Genomic DNA, 22,521 nt, shown 5'->3' with positions numbered 1-22,521 from the left:
CCTCCTCCTCCGTGTCTCAGGAGAAAGGAAGCAGTGAGCTCTGCACATGAATCATCATCATTCACGCACAGCAGGCCTCGGTCAGATCACGCCGGCCTGATGCTGTCTGTGATTCACTGAAAACAGCCTCTAATGCAGCAAAGCACCTTCATAATCCGAGTTTCAGAGCTGGATGAAGCCTGGTGGCCTCAACTCTACGATAAGGCTCTGGACGGATCCAGTATCAAAATCTTGTTTCATGTTTCAGTTCTCTGCATACATGCTGCATATTCCTCAATTAAACTGTGTTTAATCAGGGGGTTTACTAGTAGAAGCTGTGGCAGGTTTGAGTCTGTAGCAGCAGAGGATGAAATACTGAGATCCTTTACTGAAGTAAAAGTAGTCTGACTGATATATTATTATATATGACATCATTAGATTATTAATAGTGAAGCATCAGTGTTAGAGCAGCATGTTACTGTTGTAGCTGCTGGAGGTGGAGCTAGTTTACACTACTTTATATACAGTTAGCTAGTTTAGTCCAGTGGTTCCCAACCTAGGGGTCGGGGCCCCTCCAAAGGGTCAGCAGATAAATCTGAGGGGTGGTGAGATGATTAATGGGAGAGGAAAGAAGAAAAAACAAAGTTCTGATACACAAATCTGTTTTCAGTTTTTGGACTTTTTCTCTAATCTTTGATTTTTGCTGAAATATTGGATCATTTGAACATTTATTGAAATGAAAGCATGTGAGAAGTTTAGAGGGAAAAATCACTATTTGGTGGAGCTGTTAACAACTCATAGACATGTGAAATGTGACCCCGACTACACACTGCTTTTTGTAAGACGTCAAAAGCCAAAAAGGTTGGAAACCACTGGTTTCATCTTTAACAATGTGTTGTATTTTAAAAGCTTGTTATATTATCCATTGTGTCAAATCTTCATCTGAAAAGTAACTAAAGCTGTCAAATAAATGTAGTGGAGTAGAAAGTACAATATTTCCCTCTGAAATGTAGAAAGTAGCAACACATGGAAATACTCAAGTAAAGTACAAGTACCTCAAAACAGTACTGTAGTACAGTAGTTAGTTACTTTTCAGCACTTGTTATTTAAATAACTTTTACTCACCTGATGCAGGAACTGTTTTGGACGCTTTGTTAAAAACTGCAGACTGACCGTCATCGGATGTTTCAATAAACACGATTCTTGTTGAACATTTTGTGTTTTGCATGTATCTGTTATCTTCTACATTAATAAACTGCAGTTAGTTCAATGTCTCAGTTTTAAAAACTACTTTGTTTACTGAGTTTGGATTTTGTTTTATTTTAAACTTTGCTAGAAGATCTGAAACAATTAAGTATGACATATATACAAAAGTAGAAGAAATTGGGGGGGGGATACTTTATCATAGCAACATCTCTGCATTTTGTTTTGAAAGTTTCTCTGAGCTCACCTGAAATCTCAGTTTAACTCCTGGACACACCTGCAGGGTTTATGACATCACAGCAAATTATTCTTTAAAGCAAAAGTGTTTTAAAATTTCTTAAAAATCTTTTAAAATAAACTGAGGAGATTCTGCAGAAGAGATATTTCTTTCTGTGATAGTTTTGGACTTTAATGCAACAACATTCAGCCTTGAAACGCAGCGTTACAGCTTCATCTGTGTGTTAGTGTGTTTATTATCGTGTAAGCATCAACTCAGAGGTACCTGAACACAACATTCAATCACTGGTTACTCTCAGAATATCTTCATAAACTTTGACAAAAGACAAAACAAAAACAGGTTTTATTTTCATCTCTCTGCTTTAAGTGCACATGTCAGGGTTTGATTTTCCTAAAGTGCTGCGTATTTAAAGTTCCACTGCACCGACATGAAGGTCCTACAGGCAGCAGAGAGGAAACACGACTTTCAGAATCATTCAGTGTTTAAATACGACGACATTCGCTGGATCTGCTGCACGACGACTGGCTGATCCGGAGGTGCTGCTGCTGCCGCTGTTTGCTTCTCCTCACTACAGTCACACAGACAACCGCAGACAAACCAGCATCCAGACAGCTTCAGAGATAAATATCAACAGGTATTATTTGGATTTTATTCTTGATGAACAGCTTTGATCCAAACACACAGAAACACACGAGTGAGGACAGTCGAGTCGTGTGAAGCGTCTTCAAAAATCGAGTGGTTCTTCCTTCTTTCCAGCGTAAACTTTTTCCTCTCAGAATTTAAACGTCTGAATTTTCTGGAACATTAAAAGCCTCTGAACGCCTCCCCGCCCCCCCCCCTCCCCTTGACACAGACAGAAGTTAAACATCTGGTTCAAGCACAGTCTTCATGTTCAACATGTCCACATGAAGGCAGAACAATGAGCTCGCCTGATGGAGATCTGTACACACACACACACACACACAGCTTCAGTCCGAGTGTGCTGCTGCGTTCAACAACAACTGTGTCCAAGCTCCACCCAACAAACAGATTTCCTCGAACATCCGGCGCCTGACAGGCCAACAGTCCTCCAGCTGCTCCGATCACATGTCAGACCACAGAATGGCTTTGCTGCCTTTCTCCACGCTGGCGACGAACGCTCCTGACGGTGACCAGGACACCGAGTTGATGGCAGAGCTGTGGACAGAAGAACAACAGCAGGTTCAATTTAAGTTTCTTAAACCACATTCAGGCTGTTTTAAGAGCTGCAACCATTAGATTCATTATTAGAAATAATTAGTTGTTGATCGACGGTCTTGTATTTCAAGTTTTTTTTTCTCCTTCTGCTGCAGTTTATCAGCTCGGTGTGAAATCTGACTCGTAAAAATGTTTTTTTGCTGATCTGACAGCAACATGTCGGCCTATTTGAACCAATATGACCCCAGAATCAATAACACCATCAGCTTCAGACTCCTTAAAGCTCATCAGATGTGCTTTTACACCTGATTTGTTCACATTTTGTCAAATTTTTTCTCCAAATAGTAGAACTTTATTCTCCAGTCATAGCCGTGGATGTTCAGACAACCATCACTGATCACTGTGATACTGAAGGAAACTTAAACACGTGATGATTCTCTGCTGATGATGGTGATGGACGTCAGAGATGATGATCCTCAGGAAGTGTGAATAATATCAATATGTGTTTCTGACTGAGGATACGTCTCAAGTCTCTTAATTTATGTCTCCTCGCCAGAACCGGAACTTGTTGCTGATGCGCCATTTTGACAGCCGTCCCAAGTCTCTTATTCTGCTCCGAGGAGCGAGGAAACACGAGAGCAGCCTACACGGAAGTCTTTTACTGGCCGACACGCCCCCTATTGGATATCAGTTATTGATTGGATTGGAGACAGATTACAGATTAAATTTAAGTGTATCATTCCCAAGTTTTATGTTTTATTTGTTTTCTGATTCATCATAGTTAAAAATCTGTTAATTGTCGATCTGATCAACAAAAGAACCGTAAACAACTTTCTTCATTTATAAGATTTTTTCTCATGATGTTATTTCCTCCATTAAACTGTTTCTTGCTGACAGACAGACTCTTCCTGACTTTAATTTGATCCGTGATAACAGTTAAACACATTTATATTTTACATCATTTATCGTCATTTCCATTCAGTCACATGTGAGGCTGAAAGTTCCTGAGTGTCGGGTTTGATATGAGTTAAATCATTTCCATTTGCCCTGAAACATTTAGACAAATACATATTTTCCAGCGTTCAGAAGAAATGATCATATTCTGGGTTATTGAATGATGAATTCACTATCAGGATTATCAGATTATAAATACAGATACAAATAATCAATAAATAGTATAAACACATTCTGCCAGTAGAAAAGGTTCCTGTGCGTCTGAGCAGGACACAGTATAAATGCAGAATGCAGGTTGTTATTGAGGTGTTTGTTAAACAGGTAACAGGCTGCAGAGAGGAAACAGCTGCTCTAGCGGTGATAACTGTGAACCTTTATTAGTATTAACACAGTGCACATCAGAAGTTTCAACAGCTGTTAAAGCCGACTGACAGCTGATCCAGCGGTGATCAGCTGATGCCGTCATCAGAAACGGACGTCGCTTCACGTGACGCCTCAGAGGAGAGGACGTCTCATGTCTCTGAAAACAAATTTCCTCGTTTCCTCTCCTCGCTTAGTTTCCTTGCGTCTCTCCTCGCATCCGCGGTGGGAGGGACTAAAGACGCAAGGAAAAGACGCGAGTGAGGGAAACGTGGATGCAATTTAAGAGACTTGAGACGCACCCTGAGTTACGACTCTGAGGATGATTTCTGACTCTTCTTCACCTCACACAGTATCTTTGCTTCACCTTCAGCTCTCCGGCGCCCCCCCCCCCCCAGGGGGAGGCTTTTAACGTCTAGTACATTATCTCCAGAATATGGAAAATAAAAATGTAACTTCCCGGCTGATATTGTGTTTGTCGCTGAACATCTGTGATCAGTCCGGTTCTTACTTGTGGTTTCGGTCCAGAGTTTTTTCTAGTTTCCCCGTCAGAACGTTCCAGATGTACAGAGCTCCGTCAGCTGATCCGCCGGCCACGTAGCTGCCGTCAGGACTGAAAACAAAAAAACAACAAAGCTTCAGACTCTTCTGATTATCTACAGGAGCTTCTACTTCTACTCTGCTGCTTTTATGAGTAAATCCTGCAGATGTTTTACATTAAAAGCCTACAGGAACGGCTTGTGGCCTTTAAGTCATGGGAAGACTTTTAATGTGACACATCAGTACAGGAAGTGTTGACAGTAGCTGGACAGCGAATATAAAACCAGCAAAGTAGAAACTCAGTCGATGGCATCAGACTTTGAAACCCCAGAATGAGCTCGTTAGTAAAGCTGCGATGATTAGTCGATTAGTTGTCAAATATTAAATTAATCACTGACCATTTTGATAATTGATTAATTGTTTTGATTCCAGCTTCTTAAATGTGAATATTTGCTGGTTTCTTCAGTCTCTGTGACAGTAAACTGAATATATTAGACATTTGATGACATCATCTTGGACTTTAGGAGACACTGATCAACATATTTCACTGTTTTCTGAATTTTTATAGAACAAACAACTAACCAATTAATCTATAAAAGGAAAATAACTGACAGATTAGTCGATGTGTGAATAAGATGTGGAGTAGAAAGTACAATATCTCCCTCTGAAATGTAGCGGAGTGGAAGTATAAACTAGCATCACATGGAAATACTCAAGTAAAGTATAAATACCTCTAAACTGAGTAAATGTACGCAGTGTTGAACTCACCTGAAGGTGACTCTGGTCCAGTCGGCTCCACATTTGAAGCCCTGAGCGCTGAACACACAAACACATCAGTTATTAAACAACAACAACAACAACAACAACAACGACCCGACACTCTGACGGTGTGGTGAAACTACAGACTGCTGCTGGTGTTTGCAGATACTGAACCTGAACGTCTGTCTGACGGCGTTGGAGCGCAGGTCGATGATCTTGACCAGGTCGTCTCTGGTGCAGGTGAGCAGCTCAGTGCGGTCGTGGTTCAGATCCAGAGACGTGACTCTGCCCAACAGCTCCAGCTCCTGCACTATAGTCTCCGCTCTGACACACACACACACACACACACACACAGAGGACGCAGGTAAACGGTGTCAAAGGTCACGCTACATGTTCAGAAGGGTCCGGAGACGCGAGGACAACTTCTAACTCTAAAACAAAACCTCTCTGTCAAACTCACTGACACGACTTGAAGCTTTCTTCACCTGTGGATGTGGAGAAGTGAAGCAGACAGAATGAATCCTCACCTGCTGTCCCAGAAGCGAACCTTCTTATCAAAGTGTCCGCTCATGATGCACTGCTCCGTGCAGACGATGTCGTTACAGCTGGAACCAGCAAACACCGTCTTGATACCTGCACAGGTGAGACGGCAGGTGATATGAAAAAAAAAAAAAAAAAAAAAAAAAGGCCATGTTGCTATGGTAACACTGTACTAAAATATATCAGTCAGACAAAAACCAGCCAATCACGTACAGACTTTGCTGCGGAGGTCCCACAGTTTGAGCGTTCGGTCGTAGCTTCCGGAGGCGATTCGAGCGTTGTCCAATAGGAAGCGAGCTGACAGAACCTTCCCGCTGTGACCCGTCAGTGTGTGCTGGACAAACACAAACATTAATTTCATCAATGAAAACTAATGTAAAATATTCGTTAACGACCTTTTTCCCCCCCCCACAACCAAAACGGAGACGAAAACTAAAATATTTTAACCAGCAAATAAAAACTAAACGACAACGTGAAACTGGAGCTCCTGCGGTCTCAGTAGAGGAGTGAGATCACCTCTCAGGCCCCGCCCACTCAGCCTGACGCTCCTTTCTGATTGGTTCTGTTGGATGTCAATCAGCAGCATCACACCGAGCCTGTGGGATCTGCGTACAGGCTGTGTGATGTCACATCCTGTCCGTCTGTCAGCGGCTCCTGGGACCAGCGCTGCACTGCTAGAGCATGCTGGGAGCAGAGAGCAGGGGCTGCTGGGAGCCAACATGGCGGCTAAGGGGCGGGGCATCTGAGCGTCAGACCTTTTACATCACATCACTGACCGACAGGTTACGACGCTCAACCAATCAAGTTTGTGCTTCTTTGTTTCCATGACGACGTGATTTCATTTCCTGACTGACATTTTGGTGAAAATATGAATAGTTACTTTTAAAAAGGCCATAACACAGAAACTGGTTTTATTTTGCTTATAAAAACAATAAAAATAAAGTAAAAAATGTTTCAACCGGCAAAAATTTTGATCTGTTAATCGTATCAAGTCATATTTTAAGCAAAAATATATACTTGTTTCCTTCTTCTTCTATTTTAGTAAAGTGAATTTTGGGGGTTTGGGATAAATAAAAAAAAACATTTAAGTGTCTATTTGGGCAACTTTTCACTATTTTCTGACATTTTATTGATGAATTAAGAAAATTGTTTGAGATAATCAATAATAGTTGCAGCTCTAGTCATAAATGTTTTATTTAGCAGTGTGGATTTAACAGGATACTCCAGCAATTCAATTCATCTCCATGGAGACGGATCTAAAAAAACAAATACACGCATCAGGTGCAGCTCTACGTGGACCCGTTCCACTGACTCACCCTCAGTCTGTAGTCGTCTACCGTCCAGATCCGACTCGCAAAGTCATTGGAGGCAGCGAGCAGGTACGAGCCCTGAAAACAACAACAACAAACTATATATCAAACCAGCAGGAGGAAGCCGTAAAAACACACAAACAAACAAACAAACAAACAAACAGTGAGTTAAAAAAGTAAGAAGTCAGTTTTCAGACTTACAGCGCTGTCAAACTCGATGCTGGTGATTCCTGCGTTGCTGCCGGTCAGAGCTCCTTTAGGCTCACAGCGACCTGAACACAGACAACAACAACAACAATAATAATAATAATAATAATAATAATAATAATAATAATGATAACAGCTTAAAGACAGATCAGTGGTTCAGTCACAACAGCCCACCAGCTACAATCCGTCAGTTTTAAGTGAACTCATTTCTCTGTTTAGCATCTTCAGGCTAGGCTAACCCATTGTTGCTAACTTTGGAGCTAACCTCCTTCACTTTTCCAGCATTTGGGGAAACAACAGACGTGACTTTTTAGCATTTATTAACTGACACACTGTAGTCTGTGCTGTACATTTACTGCCAGACTGACAACTTACTACTAACCTTTTCCTCTGCTCCGCTCGCATCCACCGTCACCTCTCTGCTCCTCGCTCTTTCCCGCTCGCTACGCAAACATACTGCGCAATTATGCTGTACTCCTAAACGGAGTTACTCTACCGATATTTAGCGTTGTCTTTGACATTAAAAAAATATCTTTCGGCCTGGCGGAGGTTCGTTGAGATTATTACAGAAGAAACACTGATTCAATAAACGTTCAGTAAACGTTGAGTACAGTTAGACCCAGCAGGCTCCATCAGGTTGGGCGAGTTCAAAGTTGTGAAAACAACGGGGGTGTTTTGAATACACCCCCGTTGTTTTCACAGGTAATTTGTTAGTCTGTCCCCCCCGCCGCAGGAAACAATGGATTAATCCTGGAAAGCTGTTGATGCAGCACTTTTCTCCTTATGAAAATAACACGGAGATTATTCGACCAATGAGAATTTAGTCGGACGAGAGCATATCGACCAACTAATGGACCAGCAGACTGCAGCACTAATAATCATAATAACTTAAAGACACATCAGTGGTTCAGCCCACCAGTTACCATCCTTCAGTTTTTTAAGTTTAAATTAGAGCTCATATTTGATTCAGTTGTGAAGTGGGAGCAGATGTTGTTCCAGATGTTTCCCACAGACGCCATCAGAGACTCTCAGTCTGATCGACATGAAACTCTCCTGTTGAATCACAACAAAAGACTGAAACTGTTCACATCACTTTCTAACCTCTGCTGACGGTTCATATAGCAGCCATCATCTACGTTCATTTTAACTTCAAATAAAGATTTTTGTGCACGTTGTAATAACTCTATCTCCATAAAGTCGACATTTAACACATCAAGCAGCTCTGACTGAAGCATTTAGCTCACATGTTTACTGAGTAAAGATGATCGATATTGGATCATTCAAATAAAAACTGTGATTAACTGGAAAATCAATACTTAATACAATACTTCTTCATCTAAAAACACAGAGTGGAGACTCACCAGGTTAGATGGACTTAATATTGAGGAACAAGCTGATTATTCCAAATTATAGTATTGAGCTAATAAATATCTTATAGGATATATTTAAATGTAAACTTTAAAGTCATATTGATGTATCAGCTTCAAGACAAAGTCAAACATCAGCTGGTTTAGTGATGATTAGTGAAGAATGTAAATAATGTTAAAAAGGACCAGTTCCCAGTGTTTCCAGTGTGTTAAACCAGCAGTCAGGTGTCCATATGAACATTCCTCCAGTTCATAAGGGATATTAAGAGGGACTTTGGCACTAAAAAGACTGTTACGTTGAAAGATATCTACTTGATTTGACTCATTTGGACGCTGAAGCTTCATATTTAGCTTCACATAAACTTTTTAATACGTGTTTGCACATGAAGGATCCATCAGCAGCACTTCACCTGAGACGACCTCCCACAGCTTCACCCGGCGGTCCATCCCTCCTGTTGCTAGGAGACGAGAGCCGGGGCTGAACCTCACCGCGTTCACCTCGCCATCGTGGGCTTCCTGCACACACACATATTTAATGCAGAGCTAACACTGAAAGCATCTCTTTAAACTTTTTTTTTTTAAATTTTGGTCTCAGCTTGAAAACTTGAGATCAGCTCCTCCTCCTCCCCCCTTCACCCCGACGCTCCGTTCTGATTGGTTGTGTTGGATGTCCGTCATCATCACACTGAGCCTGTAGGATCTGTGTACAGACTCAGAGCTGTGATGTCACATCCTGTCTGTCTGTCAGCAGCTCCTACGACCAGCACTGCACTGCTAGAGCGTGATGGGAGCAGAGAGCAGGGGCTGCTGGGAGCCAGAGGGCAGCTGGGAGAGGATTGTGGGTAATCAGACCTTTTACTTCTCATCATTGACCTTTGAGGTTAATAACAGTTTATATTTCTGTGTGAGACCAGGAGAGATGCATTATGGGACTACTGAATGGAGACACAGCAAGCCGCTCAGCTCCGTGTCTGAGCGCAGCGGGGTGTGTTTGATATAAACACCTTCACGTCACAGCGGGGCGGGGCTTATGGGCTCTGACTGGCTGAACGGGACAAATGTAATGAGAGAGAGGAACGAGCACAACTAGCCAATAGGAGCGCAGACACCTTTGATTGGCGGCAGAATCAACCAATGGAAGGCCGTGAACTGCTGCTACAGTTCAACCTCAGTTTAGTCTCACTGGTGAAGTTTCTGTCTGGATTTAAACCATTTAATTTATTAAATCTTGATCGTTTTAATTGATGTTTGTCTGCTCGTTCTGAACAGACATGTTTTGAACGGCCACTAGTCAACTTAAGATGTGTCAGAAGGTGTGTTAACAGACTGTTCTGCTGATAACAAGTAGACAAAAAAACCCCATAATTTAAAGCACCTTTAACGAGACTGAAACTATAAAGAGTCAAGACTAGAACCCTGAGGAACCCCGCAAGTAATTGTTCATTTAACAGTTAATCAATAATCAACTGTTTGCTCACAAGTTTAGTTGAAGTTTAGGCAGCTGAGACTGAACACTAGTCAGCTGACAGAGCTGCAACTAATCTGTCGATTATTTTACTCAATTAATTGATTAGTTGTTTGGTTTGTAAAATGCCCCCAAAAAAAAGTCTTGTTTTGTCCACCAAGATATTCAGTTTACTGTCATAGAGACTAAAGAAACCAGAAAATATTCACATTTAAGAAGCTGGAATCAGAAATTGTTGCAGATTAATATAATAGTTTACAACTAGTCGATCAATCCATCGGCAGAAAATTGATCCTCAAATATTTTGATAATCAATTAGCAAAGATTCCAGATGTTTGATGGTTTCAGGTTCTCAAATTTGCCATTTTTTTCTCGTCTTACAGTAAACTGAATGTCTGAGTTTTGTTGTGATGATGCGTTTCACGTCTCAACAATCTGAACCGGTCTCGCTGTTAAACCGTCACGTGAGGTCGGCCCCCGGCAAGGAACCGGAGATACTTACAAACACGTGCAGCGCCGTGCACGGGACCCGAACCTCGGCGCACACGCCCGACGGAGCCTCGGTGCTTTCTGGTGACGTGCTGAAGGAGTTGGCGGTTCGACGCCTGCTGAGAAAGAGATCACAGTTAGTCTAATAAACCCCGGGGATGCAAAGATTAATTAATATACGGTTAATTAATAATTGTTTCTATACATCAAACATGAAGTGAGATATCCAGATTGGGTTTAATGGCGTTTTTAAAACCTTTTTACATCCCTTATTGAAAGTCTTAACATTCAGCTTTCAAACATGTAGAGCCACAACAAATCTTCATAAATCAATTAATCTGCTGATTATTTTCTTGATTTATTACTTACTTGGCCTATAAAACAACTAATCGATTAATTGAGAAAATAATCAGATTGATCGATAATGAAAATAATCATTAGTTGCAGCCCTCAAAACAGTTTGATTAACGTTTTGTTGATTAACTGATATATTCATCGAATAGTTATTGCAGCTCTACAAACATTTCAGTAATTTATTGGAAGCTGTTTTAGTCTTTTGATTGATGCAACAACCTGAAGATGAGACTTCAGGTGTGTTGATGTGACGTTTGTATTACATCATAAAATTTACCAAAGAAGTTCAGTTAATAGTTTTTGAACAACAAAAAGGAATAAAACACGTCAGGCTTTGAATACACACAATACTTGTTAGTAGATCAGTTCATTGTTGAGATTTGTTGACAATAAGAAAAATATAGAAAATCAGCTGAATTACCCTTTAAAACAATGTTAGTGTGAAGATCTAAATAAACATTCATATAATTTTTCTCACCCTCATCATGTCAATAAACTAGTATTCATGTTATTTGTTTACATGCTTTGACAGCAAACAGGAACATCACACTTCAATTCAAAATACAGGCAACTACAGAGGCCTCGGAGGGACTATTTTAGTGGAAAGTCTCCACACAAGCGCTCAACATCTTCCACTAATCCAGTTTTACAAACAGAGGGACCAGATTTCCTGCCGGAGCTTCTGTTACATTTCTGGTGATCAAACACACGGCAGGGTTTTCTAATATGAGCTGATATCAGTGCCAGCAGCCTCCCAGCTCCTTATCAAATTATAAATCAAGTTTTTGTGGTTGAATTTTAGGAAATTGATACTTCTCAGTTTGACAATTTACTAATTCAAGTCAAAAGAAGAAGAAGAAGACGAAGAAGAAAAAACTATTCACATATTGATTGTTTATATAATGACATTGATTATTGCAGATTTAAAAACACTTTCAGATTGATGATTTTTGCCACACTTCAAATTATGACGTACAAATTCAGATTTGAACACAATTTAACTTCAGTACCTGCTGGCATAAATATCTGTCTTCACTCCTCCAGATGGAAACATGTTTAGTGCTGCAGCAAACTACTGTGTTTGTTATTGATTGATGTCCTGATTTATTTCTTGTTAATCGCTTCGTCTAAAGTATTGAAAAACTGAGAAAAACAGACCAAAACTCTCAAAACTATTCAGTTTACTGTCCTTTAAGGAAGAAAAACAAAACAAACAAACATTGACATGTTTCTTGATAGTTGCAGCTCTAAACATGTTAACAACAGAAGCGTCCAGTTGTTGCACATCATGTTACAACATAAAAAAGGTAAAAAAATAAATTAAAAAAAACATCCATGAACTGCCTCTGAAGCTTCACCTGCACAGAACAACACTAGTCTAACATGCCTTAAACAGATTATTGATTTAGTACTGGGATTATTGTCAAGAATAATCACTTCACTACAAACGTCATAGTGTGTTCACGCTGCCAGCAGACCGATGGACAGAATGACGACGCCGACTCAGCTAACGGCTAACAGCTAACGGCTAACAGCTAACGGCTAACGTTCACTCTCGTCTCTGGCCGTCAGCCAATCACAGGAGGGCTTATTGCAGAGTTAAAACACCTGGAATGACTTTGAAAGTACTTGGAGAGGGTTTTTGAGTATCTCCGGGTGTTTAGACACCTTCATCAGTGTTTCGCCTTGAATGTTTTTCAGTGGGAGTTAAAAGCCTCCACCGGTGTTGTCGCGGGTCGGGATGGATACCGTCAGGATACTCTTATCGGTTCTTTTTCATTACTAAAGAACTGTTTTTTGAAAGATATATTTTTTAAAAAATGATAAATTCAGAACAGGTTTACAACTGATTTATATCTTAAATATAACTACATGTTTACAACAGGAAAGTCCCAATATAACCTCAATCTCTCACTGGAAACTAATCTAAAATGTCAACATAAATATTTCTGACATCAAAACACTGAGTAAAGGGGGGGCATCTCAGCCAGTAGTTGAACTTATAAAAATTTAACTAGTTTTAAGATACGTGGCAAAATAAACTAAACCGTTCGGCTATATATATACACACAGCTTCTGTTTTTAGCTTGTTTTCTAATAATGTGCTGTTACCGTAAGCAGCGCGCTGTGTTTGTGTCGAACATACCGGCGGTGGACGGGAGCCTGCAGACAAAGCTGTTGAAAATATCAATTCTCTACATGTTGATGCTCGTTGAAGACGTGGTTTGATAAAGTATTTTAATGATAAAGGATTTTTACTCACGTAGCTGTTGCTGCACTGACAGTAACGAGCGTAGTTGTCGTCAACTCGAGTGAAGATGACATTTTATCTTCATTTTACCTGGTTCACCGTTTCCATGGATGTCTGAAGAGATCTGGATGCAGCGTCGGACGCGGGGCCCCGTTCATTCCTATGAAAGTTGCTCAGTGGCGCATGAAGCCAAAAAAAAAAAAAAAAAAACAACAACAAAAAAAACAACGACTTCCCGTTATGAAAGTACCCGAATCTTCCGCATTGTGCGGCCCATAGAGCATGCGCACTAGTGACTTTCGTTGACGAGTCGGCTACTTCCGGTTTAGCCCTCCGGCTAACTTCAATGGGGATAAAACAATTCAATCATGCGGCTCTTCGAGGCTTTTGAAATGTGATCGGACCGAGCGGATTTAATTCTGATAGTGAGACGAGTCATTTCGCGGACGTTGTGACGCTAAGAAAAATGTATCCGCTGATTTACAGACGTCTCTTTCACAGTGTAAGTCTATGGGAAAAAGTCTTTGTGGGCCAGTTTGCATCACGTGACGTTGGCTGCTATGTCAAATTTGCTTCAAAGCCTGGCGCTCTTCCTGTATCCAGTTCTCTTTAGACATCCATGCTCTGCTCTGCTGTCTGCTCAGTGTCTGTGTGTGTGTCTGTGTCTGTGTGTCTGTGTCTGTGTGTGTGTGTGTGTGTGTGTGTGTGTGTGGAGGAGCCTCGGTCAAACACCAACAGAGAGCAGAGGCTTCCTGCAGCGCGACCATAAATTACACCAAAACATCAAAATATACAGAACAGACCTTAAAAATACTCTGGTTCTCAAAATCTTAGAACCGGTTCCAGTTCAGACCCGGGTTTCGAGGGGCATCCCTAGTCACAGGGCGGCGGTGACACAGATACGTGGTGTCATTATATCCGCGTGCAGTAAAGCGGTTGTTTGTAATATTATTACATTATATTAACGTCAGGTTTTGGAGCGAGCCCGTCACACTGTCGCTATCCTGCTAGTTTAAGTTACATTTGTTTTTATTTGTGTCTTTCGGGCAGGTGTAGTTTAAACACTGTTCATGTTATTACTGGTCGAGATGACGGACAAATAGAAACGAATCAAACTGCTGGCAGAGTGAACAGGTGAAAACACATGATCCTTCACCTGGAGTGCGGTGGGACGAGTCCAGGCTGAACACACTCAGACACGCTGCAGACACACAGACAGACAGACAGACAGACAGACAGACAGACAGGTTGTCAATCACAACATGGACAGTCCCAGACCCCCAGAGACCAGGACAGACCCGGCAGAGACCAGGACAGGAAGGTGGACACACAGGACAGGTGAAACTTACAGCTACATACCCAAATATGTTGGAGATGGAGTCCAGCAGACCACCTGGGGGAGGCTGGGAGACCTTCTTACTGCAAACATACAAACAATCTGTCAAAACCCTGAAACACAAACAGAAGCAGCTGCACCACAAATATCCAGTCATATGTTAGGAAAGTCATGTTTTGCTGTCTCATCTCTACATGGATGAATGTTATACTGGATTTACGAGGCTCATACAGTAGTTTTCTGGGAGCTGGAAGAAAATCTGATAAAATATAAACAACAATCATTTCTGAAAAGGATCCTTGAATGTGGTTCTTAAAGAATTATGATCAAGATATGTAGCGTTTCAGTGTAAAAATAAACTAAAAAGAGCAGAAAACAGCAACTATTTGTATTAAAATGTCTTGTTTTGTCTGCACCTCTACTGTTATTATACATATACATGTAATTCTATATGCATATATGGGTGTGAGCAGGTATAAATGTGTTGAAGCAGGACAGGTGCCGTCTCACCTCGGAGTTCTGTTGAGCGGTCGGTTCGGTGACGTCTCTCCGCCTCCTTTCCCAGCATCCTCTGCCAGAACCTCGATGTCGTCGTCCCTGAGGAGAGAAGTGAGTCAGCACCTCTCTGTGACATCAGCAGAGTAAAAAAAAAAAAAAAAAAAAGTGAAAGTTAACGGTACTGACGGGTCAATGGGCAGAGGCTCTTTGGCGGCGTCGGCCAGCTCCTTCTGTAGTTTGGCTTGTCTGCGTCTGAAACATCATCATCATCATCATCATAGTCAGTCAGAGGAATCAGACACGACAGGAGAGAAACCTGCGTGCGTGCGTGCGTGACGTCTGTCTACCTGCTGTCCTTCTCGTTCTCGGCGTTGAGCCGGTTCGCCTCCTGAGCCTTCTCAGCCATCCAGCGGGACACCAGCTCCTGGTTGTCCTCCGTGGTTTTCCTCAGCTTCTCCTCCAGAGCGCTGAAGGTGATCTGCAGAGCGTCGTACTCGTCCTTCAGGGTCTGGTTCGCTCTCTCCAGGTCCTGCAGCGACACAAGAACACCGCATCACAACTTTGGAATCCATTAATATACTTAATTGATTAGATGCGACTGATGCTTCCAAATCACAGGTTACAGCAGTAATGAACTGTGGAGCCACATGTGAAGAACCGTCCTGTTGTTTGTAAGCTTTGACTCAGACGTTTGGATGTAATTAATGAACAGAGAGGAGACTGTAGACTCCACAGCAGCTGATCTGTTGAGCGTTTTGATGGTTCGTGGTTTGTTTCAGAGCGTGAAACTGTCGCAGCTCCTCCTTCATCTTATTACAAAGTCATATAGATCAGTCCTCTGTATCATAAAACCAGTCAGACTGATTGAACCTGTTTTATATTGTTAATATTTATTTACTGAAGGTTACAGGACTTCTGATTCATGAGAAACGGGTCCCATTTGTTTTGTAATTGTTAGATACGTCCAACACATCAAATTAACGTCCTCTAATGAAGCTGGAAGTTGAGCAGCTGTTTGGAGCTGCAACGATTAGTCGATTAATTTCTGACCTAACTTAAATTGTTTTAATCTCAAGATTTTCTCTGATTCAGCTTCTTAAATGTGAATATTTTCTGGTTTCTTTAGTCTCTATGACAGTAAACGGAATATATTTGAGTTGTGGACAAAACAAAACATTTGATGACGTCGTCTTGGGCTTTTGAGAAGCACTGATCAAAGTTTTTCACCATTTTCTGGACCAAACAACTAATCAGTTAATCTTGAAAATAATCAACAGATTAACTGATAATGAAAACAACTATTAGTTGCATCCCTACAGCTGTTTCACTCTGATTAATCCGACTTCCTGTCTGAAGGTCTCAGCTTGAAAACTTGAGATCAGCTCCTCCTCCTCCCCCTCACTTCACCCCGACACTCCGTTCTGATTGGTTGTGTTGGATGTCCGTCATCATCACACTGAGCCTGTAGGATCTATGTACAGACTCAGAGCTGTGATGTCACATCCTGTCTGTCTGTCAGCAGCTCCTACGACCAGCACTGCACTGCTAGAGCATGATGGGAGCAGAGAGCAGGGGCTGCTGGGAGCCAGAGGGCAGCTGGGAGAGGATTGTGGGTAATCAGACCTTTTACTTCTCATCATTGACCTTCATCACTTCTTCACCACGTGTTTGAACTGTTAGATTCATGTAATGCTGCTGCTGTGGATTTCAGTTTATTCAAAATGTTTTTAAACACCTGTTGTTGAGGTGAACATGTGTAGAAATGCTGCCTTCAAGTCAAGACTCAGGGCTGCTGTTAACCTTCTGTTAACGCTTCGTCTGTGACGTTTTCTACCTTGCTGATGTTGGCTCGTCGTACATGCTCATAAACATTTTGGTTGCTAAGGTGGTTGCTAAGGTGTTTCCATGTGTTGTTCACGTTGTCCAACATGTACGGATGGATTTGAGAAGTTGACATTTGGAGTAAAGAAGGAGAAAAAGAAGTGAAATCCTGCTACTATAGTTTGTTTACATAGCCTCCGGAGCCGGAGGAAACTTCCTGAAAGCTGACCAATCAGAACAGAGTGGGCTCATCAGGAGGCGGGGCCTTAAAGAGACAGGAGCTAAAACGGCCTGTTTCAGACAGAGGCTGAACTGAGGGGCTGCATAAAGGACCAGTAGAAGATCAATAAGGAGTTTTTAACTGGGAATCATGTGAAGATATTCCAGTAGAGCCCCAGAATATAAATATAGAAATATGCAGATTATGTCCTTGAATTTATTGCTGTTTTAGATTTGTTACTAGGGAGATACTGTTGGGTTTAGACTTGCTTGTAGAAGTCGTCTACAAACAATATTCCTGTTATATATAATCAATTAATACATTTTAAAAAGTATAACTTATTTGCACAGTAATAAAAAAAGATTGAGATAGCCATCACTAATATTCATGTATCATTTTCTATTTAAGTTATAATAACAACGTTTTATTCTGGCGGACGGAATAATAATAAAGACTAATCTCAATCTGATTATTATACAAAATATTTCTCTTGATCACTTTTTGTAAATATTCATTTAAAATAAAGTTCAGATCTACTGCAGTTGGTGATTTTCTTCCAGTGAAATTTCACTGCATTTCCCAGGATGCTTTAAACAGGAAGACACTTCCTGCTGTTACCTGAAGGAACCTTCAGGTGTGTGATTGGTTCCTACCTGCAGGAAGCTCCTCAGCTCCCGACAGTCTCCCTCCAGCTTAGCGATCTGCTGCTGATACTCCAACATCCTCAAAAAACACAAAAACAAAGGAGGCTTTATTTAAACAACACACATTTAGTGTTTGATACATACATACATCAGGTATCATACAGACAGACATGCTGCAGAGCGGGAACTCACATGGCCTCGTTGCTCTGGATCTCTTTGTCTTTCTCTTGTATCTGGTTTTTCAGTTCGATCACATTGTGAGCGAGCTGCAGGACAAAAAAAACACAAACAACTATTCAACAACATGTTTCCAGGACCTGAAACGTCTTCATCACTTCTGCAGAATAAAATCACAAAGTGCAGCAGGACGCGTTTGACACGTTGAGTAAAACAGGATCATCGTTTCCAAAAACATCTCAAATATTAAGAAAACTATGATGTCATTCCAAAATTAAAGCCGGTGAGTCAGTTAGTGTTGACAGATGTATCAACCTGGATCTCTTTGGGCTTCACTCGGGTTTTGCGGCATCATGAAGCTGGTTCACTCTTAACCAGGATAAATCACCATGGTAACTAGTAGGGGATGTGCAGAGGGCCCTGTATTTGTATCTGTATTTGTTGAGGCAGCAAAATTATTTGTATTCGAATAAAGGTGGAAAGAGGCTTAAAAATCCTGTTTATGTTTTTATGACGCTTTTAATTTTAGAAAATTAAAGTGTTACAATAAGTGTTTATGAATAAACTACCTTATGAAGGACGACGTCCTCACACCGGGTCTCTAACTGGAGTCTCAGATCACAGACGACTGCGCTGACTACTGAGATAAAACTTTACTAAGACAGACCTCTACCTGTTTATACACCCATAACACACAGACAGCACAGCCTGTAACATGTAGAAGAACTTCAAAAGGTGATTCTTGCTTTGTACTTTTCATTTAATCGCCTATTTTCTTACAACCTGACTTTGTGGAAAGGAGAAGAGGAACAACAGGTTATGGGGAGTCCGTTGGGACCCCTGATAGACGTAACAGTGGAGATAACGACGTAACCGACCTGTGAACTGGTGTTTGACATGATTTTTTTTTTCCTTCCCAAAAACAAATAATTTTTAAAATATTTGTATGAAACAAATATTCACACTATTCGTGCTTTGCCGAATAACGTATTTGTATTCGGGCACACTGGTAGTGACTAGTGCTGAACAGCTAACCTGCTCTGGACCAGGTTAACATCAGAGACTGACCACTGACCAATCAGATCACTGGAAACATCCGAGTCATCATTCCTACAGGATCCCAACATGAGTTTACGAGAATGTGATATATAAATAAATAAATGCAACGTTTCAGTCAGTCAGATCTCATTAATACTCTTCCTCTCTGAATAGAAACAGTCTGACATCACATATTCAGCATTTATAATCCAACAACAAAAAACAACATAAAATACTCGATTTATACTTTATAATATTTGGAAATAGTTTCTTCTTCTATTGTAGTTGTGTGATTTGTTGACGTTTCACCCCGTCCAATAGGATTAGGACTTTCTGCTGTTGCAGATATCTGGGTTTATTTCATATCTCACATACTGCATTCATGGATCTAATCAACAACCCAGAGTTAACACAGAAGTCATCCAGGATGTTAAGAGATGATTCATGATACGTGTCAAAAATATTCATTACTGAGGCAGTTTCCTTCCAAACATTATTGAAAAAAAAAAATACAGAAGGCTTGTAATTGATAGGTCAATGTTTGTGAGAGAATCCTTCAGGAGGTTTAGAATCAGTTTCCCGTCAGCAGCTTTTCACAGTTTTTACAGGAAACTCCACAGTGAAGAAATCTCGTCTCTGTTTTGCAATTTCAGCAAAGCGACGCTCTGACCGCATGCAGCAGAGGTTACCATGGCAACAGCCATCAACAGTCCAGATGCAGAGAGAGAAATATAAATGACTACAGCTATATGCTCTCTGGTTCGGACTGTTTATGATGATCAGCAGCAGGTTTCTGTTGTATCAGGACAAGTGTTGTCGATGACATCACTTCCTGTGTGTGTGTGTGTGTGTGTGTGTGTGTGTGTGTGTGTGTGTGTGTGTGTGTGTGTGTGTGAGTGTGTGTAACTGACCTCTCCTCGTTTCTTGTGCAGCTCCGTCAGCTCCTCCTGGTGTTTGATTCTCATCTGAGCCATTTCCTGCTGCAGCACGTCACAGCGGCCCGAGTCCGCCCCCGAACTGAAACACAAGACAGGGACATGCTGAGGGACACGCTGAGGGACACACTGAGGGACAAACTGAGGGACAGGCTACAGAGCTTTGCTTCCTGGTCAGATCATCTAACTGAGCTTCAGATTGTTGTTAAAAGCATCGTGACTGAAGACTCTTGAAGATGATGAAGATGAACGAGTAGGAAGAGTGTTAATAAAGTTGTTTTGAAGTGATGCTGCTGAGGACTCACCTGGCCTCGTGTCCTCTCTGGATGTCATACTTCTCAGTCTGATATCTCTCCGACAGAACAGCCTGCAGGTCCGACTTCTCCAGCAGATGAAGATCTGAAACACACACGTTCATCTCAACATAAACACCGAGCTCCTAAAATAACGTGTCGGTCTGAACGTTAAGACTCCTCAGATTCTGCTCTGAGACTAATTCATGTCTGACAGCAGATCGTCAGTCAGAGGACTTCCAGATGATCTGCTGCAGGTCATGTGAGGTAAAAACTCGTCGATAATGATCTCTGAAGCATATTTTGATGGTGGATGATTAATTAAAATATTAAAAACAGAAACACTTTAACTCTCCGCTACTGTGACTCTGTTAGAAAATGACTCTTCAGGCTCTTCTTTGGTGAAGTGAAACATTAAATTATCAACTGCAGTAAATAAATGAATGAATAAAGGAGCTCTATGTTCAGTATCAACGTGTAGATGATGTCTGATGATGTGAAGTATTTGTGAAAACGGTGTAGCCGTGTGTTCGTCTCCTCGCTCACATTGGTGGACGATCTCCTCGAAGGCGTGTTTCTGCACTCGGTCTCTGAGCTTCAGCTGCTCAGCGATGTGTTTCTTCCATGTGCTCCCCACCTGCCGCTCCGCCATGACCGCCTGACACACACACACACACACACACACACACACACACACACACACACACACACACACACACACACACACACACACACACACACCTGTCAGAACATAAGCTCACAGCATCACATACTTTTTACGTTTCTCTGGTGTTTCAATAATTAAACCACAGCTGCAACTAACGATTATTTTCATTATCAATTAATCAATTATTTGTTTGGTTTATAAAATGTCAAAATGGTGAAAAATGTTGATCAGTGTTTCCTAAAGACGACGTCATCAAACTCAAAGATCTTCAGTTTACTGTCACAGAGACTAAAGAAACCAGAAAATATTCATATTTAAGAAGCTCAAAACGATTAACCGGTTAATTTTCTGTTGATCAACTAATTGATTAATCATTGCAGCTCTAAATTAAACTCAATCAAGGCTTCAGTTTCTTCTCTACATTCAATAAGAATATATAAATACAGCCTGCATGAAAATAATTAAATGTTTCTGACAGATTTGATATGTACACAGAGACATTCACGTACAGTGTGTCCAAAGCTTTAACTGATTACAGCTGCAACCAGTAATCGATTATTCCAGCAGTTAAACTGGTCCCTAAACTGACACAAATTAGCCTAGACCACGAACACCCATCTGCTCAGATTTTAGCTTTTAGATGTTTTATTACAGAATGGTATGAAACCAATGAACTAACTAATCATTCATTCTGTCATTGTGTTACTTTTTATTTTGATAATCGATTAACTGTTCATCAAAAAAAAAAAAAACGAGTCGGGAAATCACAGACAGATTTTCTATAAAACCTCTATTATTATTTAAATACTTTAACTACTAATAATTATGTACTTTTACTTCAGTAGGATTTTTCATGCAGGACTTTTACTTATAAAGGAGTATTTGTACATTGCTGTATTGGTACTTTTACTGCAGTAAAGTATCTTAATACTTCTTCCATTACTGTATAATAACCAGATAAAAACTGTTCATCGTAAATCTGAACAACAACATCGACTCAGGTGACCAGCAGCTCACCTGTAGAGCTGATGACGTAGAGCTGTAATACAGCCAATTGCATCAGAGTGACAGATTTTAAACTAATCAATAATATCGATCAGTCCTGTGAACCTGCAGTTAGCCTCTCTGTTAGCATTAACTGTTAGTTGCTAAACGGAACCACAACACACACAGGAAGACGGCGAGCTAACATGCTATCATGATAAAAATGAGTCAGAACTAAAACAGTTAGCAGTAAACAACCTTTCGGCGCCTTCAGGACGCGGTTACTGGCCTGACGTAGTGTTACCGGACCGGTGTGGTGTCACCGGACCGGTGTAGTGTTACCGGACCCGTGTGCTGTTAACGGTCCCGGGACACAAACACCGTGACTCAACATGTTAGCATCACAGGTTAGCATGCTAACAGAGCCGCTGGATCAATGAACACTCACACATCTAACTGCGGCCGGACTGTGGCTCGGTTCCTCTGATGACTCGCCGTCAACAACACGGTTGTTCTTTCGGTAGTTTCAGGTGTCAAACTGTCCCGTTTTTCCCGTTAACCGACATCTGCTGCTTCGCTCCAGTTCACCGCCATTTTGGCTCCAGTGGCTGACTTCCCGGATGGTCGCACAAATATGACGTCTAGTTTATATAGGAGAGTTTTTCACTATCAACCTTTATTAGTGTTTCTCGATGACAAAATAAATTTAGATTTCA

At 41.2% G+C, this 22,521-nt stretch overlaps 1 protein-coding gene and 3 non-coding genes across 8 annotated transcripts; all 4 read right to left on the bottom strand.

Moving 5' to 3' along the window:
* Positions 1-1,637: 1,637 nt before the first annotated feature.
* Positions 1,638-22,442, bottom strand: atg16l1 (ATG16 autophagy related 16-like 1 (S. cerevisiae)). 5 transcript variants are annotated; one of them, XM_067595643.1, is made up of 21 exons: positions 22,254-22,442; positions 20,701-20,812; positions 20,167-20,260; positions 19,838-19,943; positions 17,904-17,977; positions 17,721-17,790; positions 15,374-15,555; positions 15,213-15,278; positions 15,039-15,125; positions 14,552-14,611; positions 14,349-14,393; positions 10,601-10,706; positions 9,044-9,149; positions 7,261-7,331; positions 7,066-7,137; positions 5,963-6,083; positions 5,737-5,842; positions 5,384-5,533; positions 5,219-5,266; positions 4,422-4,523; positions 1,638-2,596 (listed from the first exon to the last, which is right to left on the bottom strand). In XM_067595643.1, the coding sequence occupies exons 2-21, from the start codon at positions 20,804-20,806 to the stop codon at positions 2,503-2,505; spliced, it is 1,866 nt and encodes a 621-aa protein (XP_067451744.1). In that variant the 5' UTR covers positions 20,807-20,812; positions 22,254-22,442; the 3' UTR covers positions 1,638-2,502. The 5 variants fall into 5 exon arrangements, with proteins under 5 accessions (XP_067451744.1, XP_067451746.1, XP_067451745.1 ...); XM_067595645.1 differs by having other exon boundaries at positions 10,601-10,703; XM_067595644.1 differs by lacking the exon at positions 22,254-22,442 and adding an exon at positions 22,064-22,214.
* Positions 6,241-6,526, bottom strand: LOC137186934 (small Cajal body-specific RNA 6). Its single transcript, XR_010929147.1, has one exon. It is a non-coding gene; the product is annotated as a small Cajal body-specific RNA 6 (non-coding RNA).
* Positions 9,221-9,507, bottom strand: LOC137186933 (small Cajal body-specific RNA 6). Its single transcript, XR_010929146.1, has one exon. It is a non-coding gene; the product is annotated as a small Cajal body-specific RNA 6 (non-coding RNA).
* Positions 16,382-16,671, bottom strand: LOC137186932 (small Cajal body-specific RNA 6). Its single transcript, XR_010929145.1, has one exon. It is a non-coding gene; the product is annotated as a small Cajal body-specific RNA 6 (non-coding RNA).
* Positions 22,443-22,521: the final 79 nt, after the last annotated feature.

The sequence above is a fragment of the Thunnus thynnus genome, chromosome 7 (genome assembly GCF_963924715.1).
Source record: "Thunnus thynnus chromosome 7, fThuThy2.1, whole genome shotgun sequence".
NCBI lineage: Eukaryota > Metazoa > Chordata > Actinopteri > Scombriformes > Scombridae > Thunnus > Thunnus thynnus.
This window is presented reverse-complemented; position numbering and strand designations above follow the sequence as displayed.

Excerpts from the sequence above, each read along its gene's own strand:
- atg16l1 (XM_067595643.1), bottom strand. The coding sequence starts at position 20,806 with ATGGCGGAGCGGCAGGTGGGGAGCACATGGAAGAAACACATCGCTGAG. Across the intron at positions 7,138-7,260 it reads GCATCGAGTTTGACAGCGCT|GGCTCGTACCTGCTCGCTGC; the intron begins GTAAGTCTGAAA and ends TGTTGTTTTCAG. Across the intron at positions 4,524-5,218 it reads TGGACCAGAGTCACCTTCAG|TCCTGACGGCAGCTACGTGG; the intron begins GTGAGTTCAACA and ends TTTTGTTTTCAG.